We start from the raw sequence: 21,012 nt of genomic DNA on the forward strand, positions 1-21,012 counted from the left end.
CTTACCAGACTCAAGAATCCATTGATTCGTGATGTCCCAGCATTGTGGTGGATGATAGGTCTGGGGACATGGAAACCTGAATGGAAAAAACAGTTTTAAATTAAGTCCCAGCAGTTCCTCATCTTGAGTAAGCACAAGTAGAGGGGCAAAGACAGAATTTATTTACTTTCCCTGTTTCTTTTCTAAACAGGTATGCTTCTTACTAACTAAGCAACACAATGGATAACACAGCGAAAGCAAATAAAAAGGATATTCAAGATGGGCCACACAAAGAAGTCAAATTGCCTACCAGTGAAGCACTTCTAGACTACCAGTAAGCTTAGATTATGGAATCTAAACGTTCCCATATGTAAATGGAAATCACTGTTAAGATTCATGTAACTCCAAATGGAAAGTGATGTACTCAAAAGCTGTCAAGAGAGCTAGACTGGAGTTAGATTGGAAGCATAAATGCACTCTTGTGCTATGTACATCTTTTTTAAAGTTTTTGAAACTTTGACTATAACATATTCCAAGTAGTAGCAATGAAACAGCATTCGTTAATGTGGTTTTGACTCCCTCTCTCCCTCTACTGGATCACTGGTCACTTTCCCACATGCTGTATACGCAGTTTGTATGTAACAGCTGGCTGACTTATCTCTTAAAGTACAATATAGAATAGTTCATGTACATTTATAGAAGAGCAAACGATTTTTCATTTCTAGACATTCCAATGAATATTATCTCCAGTGGCTACAGACCAAATCCAAATGATGCAATTATTTTTAATAAAAATATTTCCTAGTGTCTCACTCCCAGGAGCTGGAGACAAAACTAGAGGTAAGATATTCTATGTTTATGTTTTATCCAATTCATAAACAGTAAATCTCTGGAGAGATTTTGAACCTCAGTTTTTGGCACACAGTAGGTGTTTTAATGTGTAATTCTTAGGGAGTGAATGAATTCATTTCAGTCTTTTCCACATAAGAATATACTCCATAACCTTCAACAAAGTAGGTTTAGAAGGAACATACCTCAATGTCATAAAAGCCATCTATGAAAACTGCACAGCTAACATCATACTCAGTGGTGAAAAACTGAGAGCTTTTCCCCTAAGGTCAGGTACAAGACAAGGATCTCCACTCTCACCACTTTTATTCAACATAGTCCGAGCCACAGCAATCAGAAAAGACAAAGAAATGAAAGTCAACCATATTGGTAAGGAAGAAGTAAAATTTTCACTATTTGCAGATGACATGACACTATATATAGAAAACCCTAAAGACTCCACCAAAAACCTGCTAGAAATGATAAATGAAATCAAGAAACCTGCAGGATACAAAATCAATATACAGAAATCTGTTGCATTTCTATACACTAATAATGAAGTAGCAGAAAGAGAAATTAAGAAAACAATCCCATTTACAATTGCACCAAAAAGAATAAAATAGCTGGGCGTAATTTTTTCTTTTTTTTAAGATTTTATTTATTTGATAGAGAGAGAGACAGCAAGAGAGGGATCACAAGCAGGGGGAGTGGCAGAGGGAGAAGCAGGCTTCCCACTGAGCAGAGAGCCTGATGCAGGGCTCGATTCCAGGACCCTGGGATCATGACCTGAGTCGAAGGCAGATGCTTAACGACTAAGCCACCCAGGCACCCCTAGCTGGGCATAAACTTAACCAAGGAGGTAAAAGACCTGTACTTGGAAAACTATTAAACATTGATGAAAGAAACTGTAGGTGACACAAACAAATGCACATGGATTAGAAGAACAAATATTGTTAAAATGTCCATACAACCTAAAGCAATCTACACATTTAATGCAATCCCTATCCAAATACCAATAGCATTTTCCACAGAACTAGAACAAATAATACTAAACTTTGTATGGAACCACAAAAGACCCCAAATACCTAAAGCAATCTTTAAAAAGAACCACACTGGAGGTATCACAATCCCAGATTTCAAGATATACTACAAAGCAGTAGTAATCAAAACAATATGGTATTGGCACAAAAATAGACACATAGATCAATAGAACAGAATAGAAAGCCCAGAAATAAACCCGTGCTTATATGGTCAACTAATCTTTGACAAAGGAGGCAAGAATATCCAATGGAAAAAAAAAGCAGTCTCTTCAATAGATGGTGTTGAGAAAACTGCACAGCCACATGCAAAAGAATGACACTGGGCCACTTTCTCACACCATACACAAAAATAAACTCAAAATGGATTAAGGACTTAAATGTGAGACCTGAAACCATAAAAATTCTAGAAGAGAGCAGAGACAGTAATTTTTCTGACATCAGCAATAGCAACATTTTTCTGGATATGTCTCCTGAAGCAAAGGAAACAGAAGCAAAAATAAACTATTGGGACTACATCAAAATAAAAAGCTCTGCACAACAAAAGAAACGATGAACAAAACTAAAAGGTAACCTACTAAATGGGAGAAGATATTCACAAATGACATATAGAATAAGATATATAAAGATATATAAAGAACTGATACAACTCAGCGCACGCACACACACACACACATCCAGCTGAAAATTGGCAGAAGACATGAGCAGACATTTCTCCAAAGAAGACATCCAGATGACCAACAGACACATGAGAAGATGCTCGACATCACTCATCAGCAGGGAAATGCAAATCAAAACTACAATGAGGTATCACCTCACACCTGTCAGAATGGCTAAAATCAACAACACAAGAAACAATAAGTGTTGGTGAGGATGTGAAGAAAAAGGAACCTCGTCAACTGTTGGTAGGAATGCAAACTGATCTAGCCATGTAGAAAACAGTATGGAGATTCCCCAAAAAGTTAAAAATAGAACTACCTTACAGACTCAGTAATTGCACTACCCAAAAAATATAGAAACACTAATTCAAAGGGATACATGCATCCCTGTTTATTGCAGCATTCTTTACAATAGTGAAACTATGGAAGCAGCCCAGGTGTCCCTCGATAGATGAATGGATAAAGAGGAATGGATAATATATATAGATATGCATATATATATATTTCATTATATATAATATATATAATTGTATATTTATAAAATTATATAATTATATATTATTATAACTATATCTCATTATTATATATAAATATAAATAATATAATATATAAATAATTTAATGAAATATTACTCAGCCATAAAAAAGAATGAAATCTTAGCATCTGCAACAACATGGATGGAACTATAGAGTACAATGCTAAGTGAAATGTCAGTCAGAGAAAGACAAATACCATATGATTTCACTCATATGTGAGATTTAAGAAACAAAACAAATGAACAAAGAAAAAAAGAGACAAGTCAAAAACAGACTCTTAACTACAGAGAACAAACTGATGGTCACCAGAGGGGAGGTGGGTGGGGGGATGGGTGAAATAGGTTATTGGGATTAAGAGTACACTTACCATGACGAGCACTGAGTAATGTATAGAATTGTTGAATCACTATATTGTACACCTGAAACTAATATAACACTGTACGCTAACTATACTGGAATTAGCATTTTTAAAAAATAATTTTTTAACAAAAACATGTACTTCATGCATTTACTGAACAAGTGCTTGAATGTTTACCAAGTCCAAGGCAAGTGCTGGAGGACAACAGCAAACAGACCACCCAGTTCCTGCCTTGATGAGGCAGAGGAGACAGACATTAGATAAATACTTGAAGCTTTTTTAAAAAATTGCATAGCTACAGTTAAGACACTATGAAAGAAAAGTATAGGGTCCTGTGTAACGGTTTAACTAAAGGACTTGATATGGTCAGAGAGGTCAGGAAAAGCTTGTTTGAGGGAGGGACGTTGGAGCTGATCCCTGGCAGAGGAAGGTGTTATGGAGACATAGGGTGGAGGAGAGAAAGGCTTATGGAAAGGACGCTGGGGTGAGGGAGAGCTTTACAGAGTCCAGGAACAGAGAGAAGGCAGAGTGCGGGAGAGAGGGTAAGAGCAGACTGGTGGCATGGGCAAGGGTGAGATAAGCCAAGCCCCGTGAAGCGTTTGGGATTCGGGACTGGGAAACTATTTATTGGAGGGGAAAAAGGCTGCATGTGCAGAGCCCGTGATGCTGGTGACGCTGGTCTTTAAGAGATTTGTTCTTAACAACATTCAGAGAAAATCCATCTCCTTCTCCTTGAGAAACTCCAAATCTATCTGTCTATTCTTTTCAGTGAGTGAAAGGGTCAGAACACTAAGAGAGAAACACGCATGGGAAGGGAATTTTAACAAAGTTCCCCTTTATTTTCTACTTGAGACATTAAGTTATAACCAGAAACCACCTGCCCTCATTTGTCAGCATAACCGAAAACTTCCCTCGTCTCATCTTTGGAGAGTGGGACAAAAACTCAGGCTCTGTGAATACAATCTGGTCTCTCATTTGCTCCTATGGTTTACGTTGGTGACATCCAGACACAATTGTTTCTTTCTCTTCTAGGTCAGTCAGAGGCCAGTATTTCTGTTCTTTCACAGAGGTTTACAAAGAGACATTTAAAAATTCTCATGATCTAGTGCAAGATATAAATTGAACATCTCATGCTTTTGTTCTCTCTGTTAAGACTAAATAAATAATCTTGTGGACTGGAACAGTCAAGGCCTTGCTTTACACTGTCACTCTGCTAGGGACACTTGACTCATTGCATGTGTTCCCAGGTGACAGAACTTTTGTCACATGACCAATAGCCAAAACATCCCCCTCACTTTCTGAGAAAGGATTGTCCAAGGATCCCCTGGCAGCATCTTATAATTCTCTTATACAATCTCATCTAACAAAGAGCTGGGAGAACATAGTAGGTAGTCAATGATTTCTGAACAACTAAACATTTTTTTAATCTATCCCCAAAAGATAAAGTCATGATCCTCTATGGTTGTTTGTGAAGAGCTGAGACTGCCAATGCTAAATCTATAAAGTAATCATCATCTCTAGGTAAAGGTGGTTTTAATTTCTTCCTTTATACTTGTTTTTCCCCCAGTTCTCTACAATGAGTATGAATATAGAAATAGGTGTGATTGTGATTATAGGTTAAAAAATTGATAAAAGTATAAATTCTTTTCAAAAATCCAGATTTAGGGGCCCCTGGGTGGCACAGTCATGAAGCATCTGTCTCTTGGCTTCAGCTCAGGTCGTGATCTTGGGGTCATGAGATCAAGCCCCATGTCAGACTCTGCACTCTTTCTCTCCCTCTCCCTCTACCCCTCCCACCCCATGCTCTCACTCTCTCTCTCTCTCTAAAAAAAAAAAAAAAAAATCCAGATTTATTTGTTTTCCTTCTCTGAATTTTCAGTGAAATTGCCTGGAGGGAGAAAGTTGACACATTAGTAACATCTTAGTAATACAGAGAGGGAAGGGAAAAGGTGACCTGTTGTATTACTAACCATTTCCTATCACTGTGCTTTAGAATAGTGTGTATCCTTTTCGAACCACGTTAATATATATTATCTCATTGGCTTATCATCCCACTTGCTTCAATATTTAGTGTGACATATGCGTACAATGGCATCTGAGGGAGATCTGAAAAGGAAAAAGTATATAGAAAACAGTGAAGCTCGAATTCCCAAGTGGCTGATAGTGTTGAGTTCTGAAGTTCAGTTTCATCTTCATGAGACCCATGGAGGTTGAAGTAAATTCCAAGGAAAGGCTCAGCTAACTTAGACCTACAACTACCGTGTGAGCCACAACTGGAGCAACGAAGCCACCAAAACCTTCAGGGCACCTCAGAATTGCCCCTGAGGCCTGCTGGTGCCACCAGATCTTTCTGAACTGCTCCCAAGGAACAGGAGACAAAGCCCCAGGTCATTTGCTCCTAACTGCTATGAGCGGAGGGGTGGTAGACTTAAGTGTCAGCTTGCCAGGTACAGCAAATAAAATTATATGATGCCAAATTAAATTTGATTTTCAAATAAATGAGAAATAATTTTTTTAGTATAAGTGTGTGCCATGCAGTATCTGGGGTTGGGGCTGGGTGGAGTCTCCAGACCCAGTTTTGCATGCTCAGTCATCACCAAGGAAGCCTCTCAGCTGAAGCCAGGAGTAAGTCTATTAACCAGACCACACAAAGACTTGGTCTCAACCAAGGGACACCATATACTTGAGGTTCATTTGCCTGCTTCGCCCATGCAGAGAATGAATTAGGTTACCATATTTATAATTGCAGAAATGGCATAATTTTCATACATTCACATAGGCCTTTCTCAGATAATTCTCATTTACAATATTTTAATTTTTCTCCTTAAAAATGGTAGATAGAGAAGGCACTCCTTCAGAATTTTTGCACACCTAAGCTTTATTTTTTTTAAGATTTTATTTATCTATTTGACAGAGAGAGAGAGCACAAGCAGGGGGAGCAGCAGAGGGAGAGGGAGGAACAGACTCTCCACTGAGCAGGGAGCCCGACGCGGGGCTCCATCCCAGGACCCTGGGATCATGACCCAAGCCGAAGGCAGATGCTTAACCGACTGACCCACCCAGGCGCCCCCACATCTAAGCTTTAGGTGAGAAGTAAAAAGATGGTTTATACCTACTACTGTGTGGAAATCACTCTGTTTATAGTAGTCCCTTCCATTTACTACCCTTGTCATAGCCTGCTATTTCCCCCATAATAATGGGTAAGTAGTATGTTTGGGTGTTTACTTCTTCATTGTCTAGTAAAATGTAAGCTCCTTGGGGGCAAGGATCATGGAGGTCTTGTTCAACACCAACTCCATAATGCCATAAACAATACTGGGCACAGAGCAGCGGCTCATTGAATCTTGTACGTGCTGTTATGTGTTGTCTGTGTGACTACATGAAAGGGAACAATGATCAATGTAAACTGCAGAATTTTGGAACTGAAACAGTATCAAGGTCTTCCCCTTCAATTGTCTTACCTACAGAGGAGTAAGCCCCAGCCTAACTAGGGTGAGAGTCCTTAGGCAGTTAGTGGAGAAGCAGGAATGATATAAGATTCAAATTCAACTGAAATTTACTAAGCACTTTATGCTAGAAACATTCACATGCAATTTCTTATTTTAATCCTTATAGGGTTAGAGCTAGGTATTGTTATCACCACTGATAGCTTGGAAACGTGATGCTCAGAGAAGTGACTTGCCTGAGATCATACAGGTGAGAAGTGACAGGGACAAGATGGCAAACAAGAGTTTCTCATTCTGTAACGACCTCTCTGTTCACTACACCACAGAGGTGCTGTATTTTTATTTTGTTTTGTTTTAATTGAGGCAAAGTATTTACGCAGAGCTGTTTCCATTGTGTTACTTTGGTCTCAGATTTAAAGTTACAAGATTTGCTGGGTAAAAGAGAGAGAGAGATATACTTAGCACTTCAAATAGCTGTCAAACGGCCTATACCAAAGTCTTTCTGCACTGTTCTATCTCTCCTTTGTACCTGACAGATGCTCAACAAATCTTGTTGGGTATTAAAGAAATGTGTTTGTGTCAGGAAAGCTTTTATTATTTATAGAAGAGATGGCATACTAACGAACTTGAACCAAAGGTATGCCTCATTTATCTTACTATTTCAAGAAGATGTGCCTGCCCTTGTAAAGTCTTTGTTTTGTTATTTTTGTCTGAATTTTTTAGAATTCTAGAAAGCATGTTTTCTGTGTGCGCTTCCCTACGTTCCCTTTAAGCTGAATTATTTATAGATAATTAGAAAGTATAAAAATTATGACTGTGAAATGCAAATGGGGATTGATTTAGGAAAAAAACTTGAAGTTATCTCTCCAATATATATTTTAGTGAGTCAAATATACTCAGAAACACACACAAAAAAATCACTTAAGAAGGTATCTTATCCTTAAGTGCGTTTTTATAATATATTTAATACTTTATTTCAATCTAAATAGTTTAATTTTTAAATTTGTTTCTCATTAATTTTCCTTGATAAGTAATTGTAACACATCTTTGTTTATTATCAGCTGCCAAATAAAAGAAAATGCAGTAGAACGATTTATGGCTCAAATAAGGAGACTTAGAGAAAAGAACCAAAAGTATCATGAAAGAGTAAGTATAACATTTAAAGCTTATATCTAGGGGCACCTGGCTGGCTCGGTGGGTTAAGCATCTGCCTTCGGTTCAGGTCATGATCCCAGGGTCCTGGGATCAATTCTCACATCGGGCTCCTTGCTCAGCGGGGAGCCTGCTTCTCCCTCTGCCTGCCATTCCCCCTCCTTGTGCACTCTGTCTCTCTGACAAATAAATAAAATCTTAAAAAATTAAAAAAATAAAGCTTATATCTAGTTATTAAACATTTACACAAATGCCTTAAAAAATTGTGAATTATGATGACATGTATTCTAGGAAATTCTTTAGTGCTTGGAATTGATTAATTTACAATCTTAGTTTTTGGTACATTTAAGGCAAGAGGGCACTGCTGTTCCTATTATATTAATTACCATGTCAAAGGAAGTCAGCTTGATCTGTGTTATTTAGATCATGATGACCCTGAATCTTGTGTTCAAAATTTTAAGGCTCTGAAATCACATTTATCTTTTAGCTTCTTATTTAGCCAAAGTATAAAACACTGGTTCTCTGTTTTTAATTTCTGTATCTTTTTGTTTTTAGATTTTCAGAGGGTGCTTATGTAAATATTATTTGAAAAGTATAATCTCAATTGTTAAAGTGACTCACTTAATGTTTAAGATGATACATTGTTTTTATAAAATCAGATTAAAATGAATATCAAAGTCATGCTGTATATGACCATCAGGACTAAAGACTGGCAGAAATACAGTTTGGAAGCAGTAAGTGATAATTAACACAACTTACCCCTTAAGGTGTCTCATAAATGAGGAAATACTGAGACTATTCCCTATTAAAGCATTTATATGGACTCTAAAACTTCCACAGTTAACTGTTTTATTTGGCTTTTGTCTAAAATGACTATATCTACAAGTTTTTTTTTTTTTTAAAGATTTTATTTATTTATCTGACAGAAAGAGAGACAGCGAGAACAGGAACACAAGCGGGGGAAGTGGGAGAGGGAGAAGCAGGCTTCCCACGGAGCAGGGAGCCTGATGTGGGGCTCGATCCCAGGACTCTGGGATCATGACCTGAGCCGAAGGCAGACGCTTAACGACTGAGCCACCCAGGCGCCCCTATATCTACAAGTTTTAATGGAGTCTGGGGTCAGAGACCTGGGTTTACACCCTGACTGTACAACTTAGTGCTGGTATCATTTTGGCCCAAACTGGTAGGAGGCTCAGTTTCCCTCCTGTAGCCTGGGCATTCCTGTCTTCCAAATAGGGCTAATTTGGCCACTCATTCAGCAACATTTATTGGGCCAGACAGGCCATGGTGGTGATATAACTGTGACCCTGACATTGTCATGATTCTCCAGGATCAGTCAGTAAAGTCTGTTTATCAGACTCAAACAGAAACTCAGGTCTGTGGATGAGAATGGAAAGGGGAACTTTGGTCTAGGTGCTGGGATGCAGTTCCACATGATGAGATCCACAGCATGGGAGAGGAGTGAGCTGCCATCAAGGGACCAATCCACATACCCCAGGGGTCACCACTGGGACTCCTGGGTCAGCCTTGGACTTCCATTTGGTTGTGGAAAGGACAACAGACCAGGACTGAAGAATCGCTTTCCCATAGCCCCTCATTTGAAGCCAGAAACAAAATTCTTATTTTCATGAGGATTCACCTAAGAATGGGATAGGCCTATGTCTTCTTTTGGGGTCATCAGTGGACCCAGCAGTGAGGAGCATGGAGAGACAGACTCTAGCTCCCACTGTATGTATCTGTTTCTTTCCATTTATGCTGCTACTGCCCCAGTTTAAGCCGCCACCATCTCTTACCCATCCTTCTTCAATTCAGTACATTTTCCAAGGTGCAACCTTTCGAATACTGTAAACCTTTCAGTGCTTAAAACCCTACAGTGGCTTCCTACTGTACAGAAAATTAAATCCAAGCTCTTTACTAAAGTCTTTGAGGCCCTACAAAATCTGACCTCTGCTCACCTCTCTAACCTTATCTGTTTACCACTTGCTTCTTTTAAATCTTGGAAAACCCAGTCTCGCTCGTTATTGTACATTTATGCAGGCTGTTTCATCTTCCGGGAATGCTCTTCTCTTGGCTAGCTCCTTTTCATTCCCCCAAACTAAGCTGGAATGCTACATACAAATGTTGTTATTAATTTGAAAGCACCATTATTAAATTGAAAGCTCTTTAGGCAGCAGCAGTCAAATCTTACTTACGTTTGTTTCTCCAGAAGGGCCCAGCATGTGTGGGTGTTCAATGAATATTTATTGAGTTGATTCACACTAACACCAGTGGAAGGAAAAATTTTTGAGGTCATGGATATTTAATTGCTAAGTTAAACATGACTCATTAGCAAGACATACTTTTCTCTTCAGTTAGGGCAAAATCAGAAATACCCCTCTTCCTTCCTACATATCATCTCTTCCTTTGTATGAGTTTTGTTTGGACTGTTCTGTTTGCATTCACTGCTCCACTTACCTCATTAGACATTTCATAGTTCACTGTGTCCACTTCCTTACCTCTGGTTCATTCTTTCACTCCTGCTGTTCCACCACAACTACTAGGGCAGAAGTTATTAATGACCAAGTAGCTGGGTCCAATGGCCTCTTTGTAGTCCTCACTTTACCCCTCCGGCCTTCAGCAGTCATCCCTGTCATCTTGAAACTCTCTTTGGCTGCCAGGACATCACTCTCCCTTAATATTCCCCCGTATTCACCAACCATTCCTTGTTTTTCACTCATTGCTCTTTTCCTGGACCCACCCCTAAATTAGTATTTTCCAGGGTTCTGATCTCAACTCTTCTCTTTAACTCTAAAGATCTTACTTAACACCACAACTTCAAATGTCATCTATATGGTGGTAATTCTCATATATACATATATATGTGTGTGTGTGTGTGTGTATATATATATATATATATATATATATGACAAATTTTCATAATACTTATACCCACACAAGAAAATTAAAATGAGCACATGTAAAAACTGAGGAAATCCAAATAAAGTCTCTAATTTACTTAATAACATTGTACCAATGTCCATTTCTCCGGTTTGATAATGTGCTGTGGTTATATGACATTGTTGGGGAAAGCAGGAAAATAGTAAGGGAGAAATCTGTGTACTATCTTGGCAACTTCTGTTCTTGTTCCTGTGAATCTTAAAGACTTAAAAAGGTAAAGTTCATGAGATGGCCTTATAACAAAACAAAATCAGTCCTTTCTTTGTAGTTTATTTATTGAATCTCCTTTCTTCTATTTGATAGTGTGACAATTATTCTTACTTTGGATAAGAGTTGTCTACTTTATAGGATAACTGTCTCTTCTTTAACACATTGGTGAATATAGCTAACTAAACTGTATTTCAATATATCACTCAAAATAATTTTTCAGATATAGTGAATTTTGTAACATGTTGTCAAACACATTTCCCATCCATTTGAAATTCACTATGAGATTTGGGAAGTTTAATATGGACGTTATTAAATTTACATATAATGCCAATTGTGATTTAGTCATATTTATGCAACATTCAATTACATTTTTAGGACATATGATACTATTTTAATTTACAAATGAAAATATCATATGTTTGAAAAGAACAGTCAATGTGTTAAAAGTTTGATCAAAGAGGACTGCATTCACTTTGACAAGTATTGTGCTAAGTATGGAAAGTAAGAGGAGAATTTGTTGATTGATTACACATTATTTATTTATGAATTATATGTAGTGGTTTTTAAATGATCACTATCTTTGGATTTTTTTGCCTATTTTAGAGCTGGAGTTGATTTTGAGGTGATTGTCGCCTTACTAACATTAGCTAACATAAATAAAATCAGATAAAGATTTATTTAGTATTCAGATTATACTTGATAAAGGAATTTTCCACTTCTAACAAAAATAAGTGGAGAAGTCCGTATGTGGAAAAAGTATTAGTGCAATAGTTTGGCAAGGGATAGTTCCATTGGTATTATTCAAGTTTCTACAAATATTTCATTTTCAAATAACTCATGTCAAGCCAAAGTAATTCAATTTATTTATAAGAAAACAAAACTTGAATCTATTTCATTCAAGAAAATGGAACATTTGAGAATTGATGAAAGAGCTATATATTGTTTATCAGTTGCTAATATTGATTGACCTTGATTTTTTAAATTAAATTTTTTTGAAATAATTATCGATTGGCATGCAGTTATAAGAAATAATACAGAGAGATCCTGTGTAACCATAACCTGGTTTCCTATAACATATTACAGGAATATAGCATAATATCACAAGTAGGATATTAACATGAACAATATCGACACCGATACAGTCAAGACACAGACGTTTCCATCAATATAAACATCTCTCATATTGTCCTTTTACAGCCACTCACTCCCTCCCAATTCCACCCCTTCATTAACTCCTAGCAACCATTAATCTGTTCTTCATATTTATAATTTTGCTGTTCTAAGAATATTATATAAATAACTTACTAGTAATTAATCTTTGTAAGTAATCTTTGGAGATTGACTTTTTTCATTCAGCATAATTCTCTGGAGATTCAGTTTGCTGCATGTATCATTAGTTGGTTCCTTTTATTCATTTTTATTTTGTGATATGGATGTACCACAATTTATTTAACCATTTACCTATTGAAAGACAAGTGAGTTATTTTCTGTATTTGGCTATGATAAATACCGCTTTTAGAAACATTTGTGTACAGGTTTTTATGTGAATATAAGCTTTCATTTCTCTGAGATAAATGCCTAAGAGCTCAGTTGTATGGTCAGCAGATGTTTATAAGAAATTGGCATCCTTTTTAACAGAGTAGCTGTACCATTTTACAAAGGAGCCAACCTTCATGGGGAAGACAGAGAGGGAAGAGGGATAAGGGGGGAAGAAGGGAACAGAGGAGGAGAGGGGATGAGAGAGAAGGGGGGGAGAGCAGATTTTTAAAAATTTGAAAAAGCTGAGATCCAACAGCACGTGAGGCTCTGGGCCAGGTGTAGCACCCTGCCTTTTCCTTTTGGTTATGTGAAAAAATTAACATCCTCTTCATGCTTAGGCTACTTTGGGTTAATTTTTTATCTTTGCAATGGAAGCATCCTTTTTCTAAGGCTATTGTCCCCATGAGGCTGGAACTCTGACCATGGACACCCCTCACCTTACATCCTTTTAACCTCAAAATGGAGACAAAACAGACATGTTTTCCCCCAGTTTCAGTGTATTTCCAGGGAAGGCCTCTGAGCATGTGCCTAGCTTGAGACACATGCTTCCCCTGGACAAAACCCTATGGCTAAGAGAAGGGGGCCACTGTGTTTTGTATATAGTGTTCACTGATGTATTCTTTTTTTTTTTTTTTAAAGATTTTTATTTATTTATTTGAGAGAGAGAGAATGAGAGAGAGCGAGTACATGAGAGGGGGGAGGGTCAGAGGGAGAAGCAGACTCCCTGCCGAGCAGGGAACCCGATGGCGGGACTCGATCCAGGGACTCCAGGATCATGACCTGAGCCGAAGGCAGTCGCTTAACCAACTGAGCCACCCAGGCGCCCCCACTGATGTATTCTTAATATCTAGACGACCGCCTGGTAGATGCTTCATAAATACTGACCAAATGAGTGACGATCACTGGAGAAGAAGGTTTTAGTGGGAGACTGAAGAAATCAGCCTCCAAGGTCTAACTTTAATGTTCACTGGTTTTTAAATGATCACTATCTTTGGATTTTTTTTGCCTATTTTAGAGCTGGGGTTGATTTTGAGGCGATTGTTGCCTAGGGTGATAGACTGGGAGGTTAATAACACAATTTTTTAAATGTAACTTTCTATCCATTAGTTACTGTGTTGATGGGTTTAATTTTACTTTGCATCTTCCACGTTCCATAAGCTCTTAGAGATACTGTATAAACTTATTTCATTAAATGTTTTTTTCTCACTTTGCAAGCCTCAGTGTGTGAATTGGTTTTGAGGCAAGTCAAGGTAAATACTTGAGCAGATGCAGTTACATACTGTTGATTTTCACGACAGAACAAACGCTTGAAGGATGAACAGACTTGGCACATACGGAACCTACTAAAGGAGCTGAGTGAAGAGAAGTCAGACGGGTTACCAGTTGTAACAAGAGAAGATGTTGAAAAAGCAATGAAGGAAAAATGGAAGTTTGAAAGAGACCAGGAAGAAAACTTGAAAGGTGACTTAGGAACTTAAAGTTATTTCTTGAATGTGTTCATGCTTTTGTCCCCTAATATGTTCAGATGAGAGCATTACCACCGCAAGCACACACACGTGTGCGTAAATGGGCAGGAGAGGGAAGTAACAAGTGGGCAGAGCTACTAGAGCCAAGTGAGGAGGAAGAAGAAGGGCACTGATCAAAAACAAGGCAGAGGAAAACCACCTGGCTCTTGACACCAGACAACAGCCTGCTAGCTACCACCCTGAAGTCCTCACAGGGGGGATTTGTTCTTTCTTTGGGGAAATTCTCTTGTCTGGCAGCTTCTTTGGCTTCCAACTCAGTTCAGACTTGGGAACAGGGTGAATATTGCCATGAAGCTGCCCCCCCACACCAGTATCATTAAGGGAGCTAAGCCCCCCATTTCGGTGGGGAAAGAGGCATGAGAGTTGGCAAGGGGGAAGGTTGGAGGACATGGACAGAAATGATGCTAGGTGCAGAAGATGAAAGAGCATGACCTCTCTTGCCATGGACTTAGGAAATACCACGGTCCCTTGGGTTAAGTCATACATCGTTTTAACACATGCATTCCTTTAAAAAAAAATTTTCATTCCTTTATCCTAAATTTGCTGCTAAGATTTCCCAAGCCACTTTTGCCAGAACCTCTATACATACCATCTAGCTAGGAAGCCGGAAAACTTGGGGAAGAGATGTGAGTGTTCTCAGGAAGCAGTACTAGGAGCTGGGAATCAAAATGAGGACTAGATTCCCTGAATTTCTCCAAGTAGTTCAGAGAGCCTACCGACCCAAGCACTTTACACAGAGCAAGCACACCATCTGTAAATATTTGTGGTTTTGAATGAAATAGTTGCCAAGATCAACCATCAATCAGCAAACTTCATTTTTAGGGGTCTCCACAACTGTTCCCAGAAGCCTGTTCTGGCCCATCCCTTGATGGGCAGCAGTGATGTCATGAGGTGGTAGATAGTGTATTTTGCAGGGCGCCTCTCCAGGAGACTTCTGTTTATGTTTGGAAGGAGGACTTTAATAAGTCCCTTGAGATGGGAGTGAGACCACAGAGGATACTCAGATGCGCTCACTAAACTGCCTTCGCAGGGAAATAGGCCCAGCTAGCCGAGGTGTGCCTGTTTACAGTTTGGGCTGAGTGCTGGGACGTGTGTGTCATGCACGACTGGGGCCAAGCTGGGTGACCGAGCACAGCAGAGGAGGCCTGGGCATGTGCAGTGGCCCAAGGACAAGAGGAGTCCGCAGATGCCGAGGGAGTGAGGGAAAGCCGGAGGACAGGCGGATGGGAAAAGGCTTTGTGAGGCTGTTCTGTTAGTCCCAGGGAGTCACCGTAACCTGACTGGGTTTGGGGAGCAGCGGCAGCAGCTTCATTTGGCAGCTTGTTGCAGTACAGAATCTCAGGCCCATCCAGGTCTACTGACTTAGAATCTGACCTGGGACAAGATCCTGGGGGATTCCTATGCACAGGAAGGTTCGAGAAAGACTGATGTAACCGCTTTTTTTCACCTTTTATTTAGGACTCTTCAGTTGCCTGGATAAAAACTTAACCCAAACTAGCCTAAACATAAAGAGGGTGTTAATTTTTTCATAAAACCAAACAGAAAAAAGGCAGGGTGCTCTGGACCTGGACCCAGAGCCTCACGTGCTGTCAGATCTCAGCATTTTTCTTTTTTTAAATCTCCTCTGCCTCTCCCTCCTTCTCTCCCCCCGCCATCCCCCTCCTCTGTCTCTTACCCCTCTTCTCTCTCTGTCTTGCCCCCGAAAGTTGGCTCCTTTTTCTGAGGCTGTTGTCCTCATGAGGCTGGAACTCAGACCATGGACACTTCTCACTTTACATCCTCTTTACCTCCAAATGGAGACAAAAGAGACATGTTTTCCACCAGTTTCAGTGAATGTGTGTCCAGGGAAGGCCTCTGAGCATGTGCCTAGCTTGAGACACATGCTCCCCACTGGACAAATCCCTACAGCCAGGAGAAGGGGCCACTGTAATTGGCCTACGTATTTGACAAGGGGTAGGAGAAGGGGTGGGACATGGGCTCTGGCAAAGTAGAACAACAGCCACGACATGGACCTCTCTTTCAAAGACTTCAGTGACAGTAAGCACCCCTCCCTCAAAGGCTCACTGTGGTACAGGGCTGAGACAGCAGCCATCTAAGCAGATAGGAGGGCAGCTCATCGGGCAGGCTACGGCGGTATTCATTGTTTAATGGCAATAGCAAGTGTCATTTATTAAGGGATTTAAAAATACATGATCTTATTTACAGCCTTGGAAAAAGACATGTCTGGAGTCCTTCTGGACTCCTCTATATTCAAGAACATTCCCCCGGCCTGATTGCAATGCTTCAGCCATTCCATAAACATTTATTGAGCACCAACTAATTGCCAGACTCTGTGCTAAGTGCTGGTTTTGTTGAGAAGAATAAGATGTGGTTTTGCCTTCAGGGAGCTCTCAAACAAGATGGTGTGTGGCACTGAGCCAAAGGGCCATTAAGTTCAATGTACCCTGCTCCTTGTAGTACTTCCAGTTCCAAAATATCTAGAAGCATGAGACCCAGCCTAAAGATGGAGTAGAATATCATGTTTAGCAAGTGCCCCAGGGCAAACTGAAGGTTTATATGGGTGACACAGCTCAGTATTTGTACATTTTTTACTAGAGAATTTATCTTTCACTCTGAAGGCGTTTGTAAGCAGGGGCCAGGGAAGACATGTTGAGATTACTGTTGTATGGTATCATCTCACACAAGGGAAGCCCAAACACTGAACTTTAGATGATGGAAGCAACCTATTTATTTACAAAAATGGTTGCCAGGGACAGCACAGGATATATATTGAACTCGCTTTGCCCAGAGGCACAATGGTCAGAAAAGTGACAATTTATTAATAAAAAGTCTATGTGATATAATGTACAAAATAGGACACTTATCAAGCCACCATGGGAATAATTTAAGCTTGTGGGTTCCTAAGCATATAGGTAGTCTATTAACCTATCATCAGTCACAGCCTAAAACCACACATCTATTTTATAATTGGAAGCTTAATTTTACTTGGATTATGCATCATGAGGGATAAACAATAGTTGAAATAGTTTAGATTTCCTTTCATTGTAGATAAAAAATTGTATTTATGAGTTAACAGCATTTTAGTAGCAGGCCTTTCAGACCTTAACTTAATAAAATCGGATTGCAATGTATCATGGTTGCAAGAACAATGGCAATGACATGGTGTCTTGATTTTCTCTCAACAGATATGCGCGTGCAAATAAATAATGCCGAGAAACTATTTCTTGAGAAACTCAGTGAAAAGGAATACTGGGAAGAATATAAGAATGTAGGGAGTGAACAACATGCTAAACTCATTACCTCCTTGCAGAATGACATCAATAGAGTTAAAGAAAATGCAGAGAAAATGTCAGGTCAGTTGTGACAAAGCTAGTTCAAATTCAATAGAAAATCTTTGGAGAGCAGCCCTTTTGTAGAAGAGAAAAATGTGTACTCCCTAAATCATTCTTTACTCTCTATCAGCACAAGCAGCTATGAACCAAAGGGTAAAGGTGGAGAGAGGAGAGAAACTCTCCCAGGACCACCAATGGAACTGAGGAGAAGTAGAAGGATGGGGGGAGGGGGAGCGGAGAATCCCTGAGACCAACTGTCTTGGAGAAAGAAAGAAGCTTCATTCAGTGGGTGGTGTCTGCCTGCTCCCATACCTACGTCTGGGGCAATTCCACCGAGGTAGGAAGGTCCTGGGCCGGGGTTATATTGAAAAGAAATTTACCTGAGGCAAGCTAAAAACAAATTAACCAGGCTGTAAAACCAGAATCATTGTAGAGAAACGCCCAAGTAAACGCTAGGTTATAGTCAGAAAGAACTGAAGAACAAACACAAGATGGGAAATGGAGAGAGTATGGAGCGGGATGGCATCAGGTGTGATGAAGCTTACCAGGACTAGTTCTGGGAACCATGAGGCCACCTGTCTGTCACTGTGGCTAAGCACAGTGGCTTAAAAAACATCAGAAACCCAGAGACAGGAAAGTCATAGAGTAGAATAAATGGAGAAATCTGATGACTCAGAAGAACACTGGCCAGATGACAGCTCTGAGCCCGGCTGGTGATGGTGCCCTGAGTGGTGAAGGTGTTCATGTGTGGTCATTTCCATTATCCCCTGTGGGGGCCCTGTCGCAGGATATTCCACAGCTGGACCAAGTTTTCTGTAAGTTTCTCAGCTCAGGGCTTCTGCACCACAAAGGCAGTGTAAATTTGGTTCCAAATCAGACTGGGTTTAAAGTTCCAATTTTTCAAAAGGTTTTCCTCCCCAGAAGAAAAGTAGAGAATAAAAGGGACATCTTCTGGGGCATCTGGGTGGCACAATTGGTTAAGCGACCGACTCTTGGTTTCAGCTCAGGTCATGATCTCAAGGTCCTGAGATCAAGCCCTGAGTCAGGCTCCACGCTTAGCAGGGCACCTGCTTGGAACTCTCTCTCCCCCTTCCTCTGCCCCTCCTTCCTGCCCACTCTCTCTCTAACAATAAATAAATAAATCTTTAAAAAAAAAAGACAGAGGGGACACCTACCTACCCCTGTCTATCTCCCAGCCACTCAGATCCTCTCTCTAGATAAAACCACTATTACCAATTTCTTGTGTAATCTTTATCAGAAATATTTTATATCAGTATATACAAAGCATGCTACAAATACAATTTTGTACTTGCTTTTTCATGTAACAATATGGACATTCTTATAGATCAGTATATATTAGTACTTCTTCATTCTTCCAGTGACTACTTTGTTTTGTTGTAATATACTTCTTTTTACAAGTCTCCTACTCATAAGCATTTAGATTGTTTCCTGTATTTTACTATTACAAATAATGCTGCAATGAATTTTCTTAAATACCTCCTTTTATTGCAATGAATATCCTTGTATTTATATAAGTTCACTTTTGTGTATCTCTAGGAAGGAATGGCTGGCCCAAAGTGCCCATTTATTTATTGTTATTTTGATAGGCATGGCCCTCCATAGAGCTTGTACCAAGTTTACTAACCACCACCACCCCACCCCCAACCTCTCCCTATGTTCCTGCATCTTCAACAACAGGGACGTTAGCTAACTTTTTGTTCTTTGCCAGTCTTAAAAGTAGAAAGTGGTATCTCATTATAGCTTTAATTTCCACTTCTCTTATTATGTGATAGTGAATATCTTTTCATAAGTTCCGGAAATGTAATAGGAAATATAACTATATTTCCTTTTCTGTGAACCATCTGTTCACATCCCTTGCCCATTTTTCTACTGTGTTGTAGAGCTCTTTACATTTTAAGGAAATTAGCTCGTTAACTCTGATACAAAGTACAAATATTTCCCCCATTTGTCTTTTTTTTTGTGGAGTATATTTATGGGGAGTCTTTTTTTGTGGAGTATATTTATGGGGACATGTTGAAGTTTTAGAGTGTCCAACCTAGATTTTTATTTTATGATATCTGAGATGATAAATAAATTGTCCAATATTTTCTTCTAGAATATTTATGGCTTCATTTTAATATTTACATCTTTGATTTTTTGTGTGTCTACGAGGTAGGAAACCAATTTTATTTTTTGCCAGATAGGTTTTCCAGTTGTCCTAACATCATGTATCAAATAATTCATTTTAACCCTACTGATTTAAAATGCTGACTTTATCATACTTTAGTTTCCCATGTGTATTTGGGTCTCTCCCTATACTTTCTATTCTGTTCCACTGACCTATGTATTTGTGCACCAGTACTGTACTTTTAAAATAGTTATTGTTCAGGGAAGTTTAAAATTTTTAAATCCCCCCAACATTTCTTTATATTTTTAAATTAGGAGGAGTCACCTTCTCAGATAAACTTATTAACCCATTATCTTGATCAGAAATTTGGATGATTTCTTTGAGTTGAAAATTGTCATGCTGTGTATCCAGCTTTGGGATGGTGGTAATGACATTAATATATTGAATTACTTGCTGGTTAAACCTTAGTCTGTAGCTGACTTTAGGTGTCATAGGAAAATAGTTGTTATGGGCTTTTCTTATTTGTCATTGGTTTTAGGCATTTCTCCTAACCATGCCGGTAGCAGCAGCAATCTGCTCAGGGACGATTAAAATACCCTGGGGGCCAGTAATTGGACAATGGATATGAGCAGGACACTTAAAGCGATTTATCTGAAGCCTTACTATTATATCGCCCTTTTTCCTCCCTTCTTCCATGATTTCTGTAGAATATTCCTCTCACACCCATGATCATGGAGTTTGTGGTAATTAGACTGGTCTACTTGCAAGGTACAAGTATTTTAGGGAAAGGAGTGGTTATTGAAACCGGATATTAAAGCAAAACTTTTTTAGTCTCAGTTTAAACTGGGGTGGCTATTTAACAGACACCACATTTCAGAGTAAACTGAGATACTGCCATGCCGATGAGACAGAAAACTGAATTCCAGTCTATAAAAGAAGTTGCACAGGTCAAGAAAAGATTGTTGGAAATTAGGGGACAGTGTTTAGAAAGAGATCTTGGTGTGCTGTAAGTCCCATGCTGTCCCACAAAGGGGCAGGTGAAAGGTAATTTCTTCCATCACCTCAAATCAAGATGGAGAGTCTTTAAGGAAATTCCTCAGATTGTTCAGTATGTGCCCTCTGCAGTTTGGGAGACATGGAAGTCTAGTTTATGACCCATCTCTGGGAAATCTAGGGGATGAGGGACTGACTAATCATTCTGACAGCAGGGCAAAGGCAAAGTGGCCGCTGCCCTGAGCTAGGCCTGTGTCTTAGTCCATTCAGGTTACTATAACAAGATACCTTAAATGGGTGCCTTATAAACAACAGAAATTTATTTCTTACAGTTCTGCAGGCTGGGAAGTTC

At 39.3% G+C, this 21,012-nt stretch overlaps 1 protein-coding gene across 2 annotated transcripts in view; it reads left to right on the forward strand.

The window, feature by feature from the left end:
- Nucleotides 1-218: 218 nt before the first annotated feature.
- Nucleotides 219-21,012, forward strand: part of CCDC83 (coiled-coil domain containing 83) — a 39,648-nt gene continuing 18,854 nt past the window's right edge. For both annotated transcript variants that reach the window (XM_032393617.1, XM_032393615.1), the window contains exons 1-4: nt 219-313; nt 7,905-7,989; nt 13,980-14,142; nt 17,393-17,560. In XM_032393617.1, coding sequence (XP_032249508.1) covers nt 219-313; nt 7,905-7,989; nt 13,980-14,142; nt 17,393-17,560 — 511 coding nt within the window. The remainder of the gene's footprint in view (nt 314-7,904; nt 7,990-13,979; nt 14,143-17,392; nt 17,561-21,012) is intronic.

Source organism: Phoca vitulina, unplaced genomic scaffold (genome assembly GCF_004348235.1).
Source record: "Phoca vitulina isolate PV1807 unplaced genomic scaffold, GSC_HSeal_1.0 scaffold74, whole genome shotgun sequence".
NCBI classification, from domain to species: domain Eukaryota; kingdom Metazoa; phylum Chordata; class Mammalia; order Carnivora; family Phocidae; genus Phoca; species Phoca vitulina.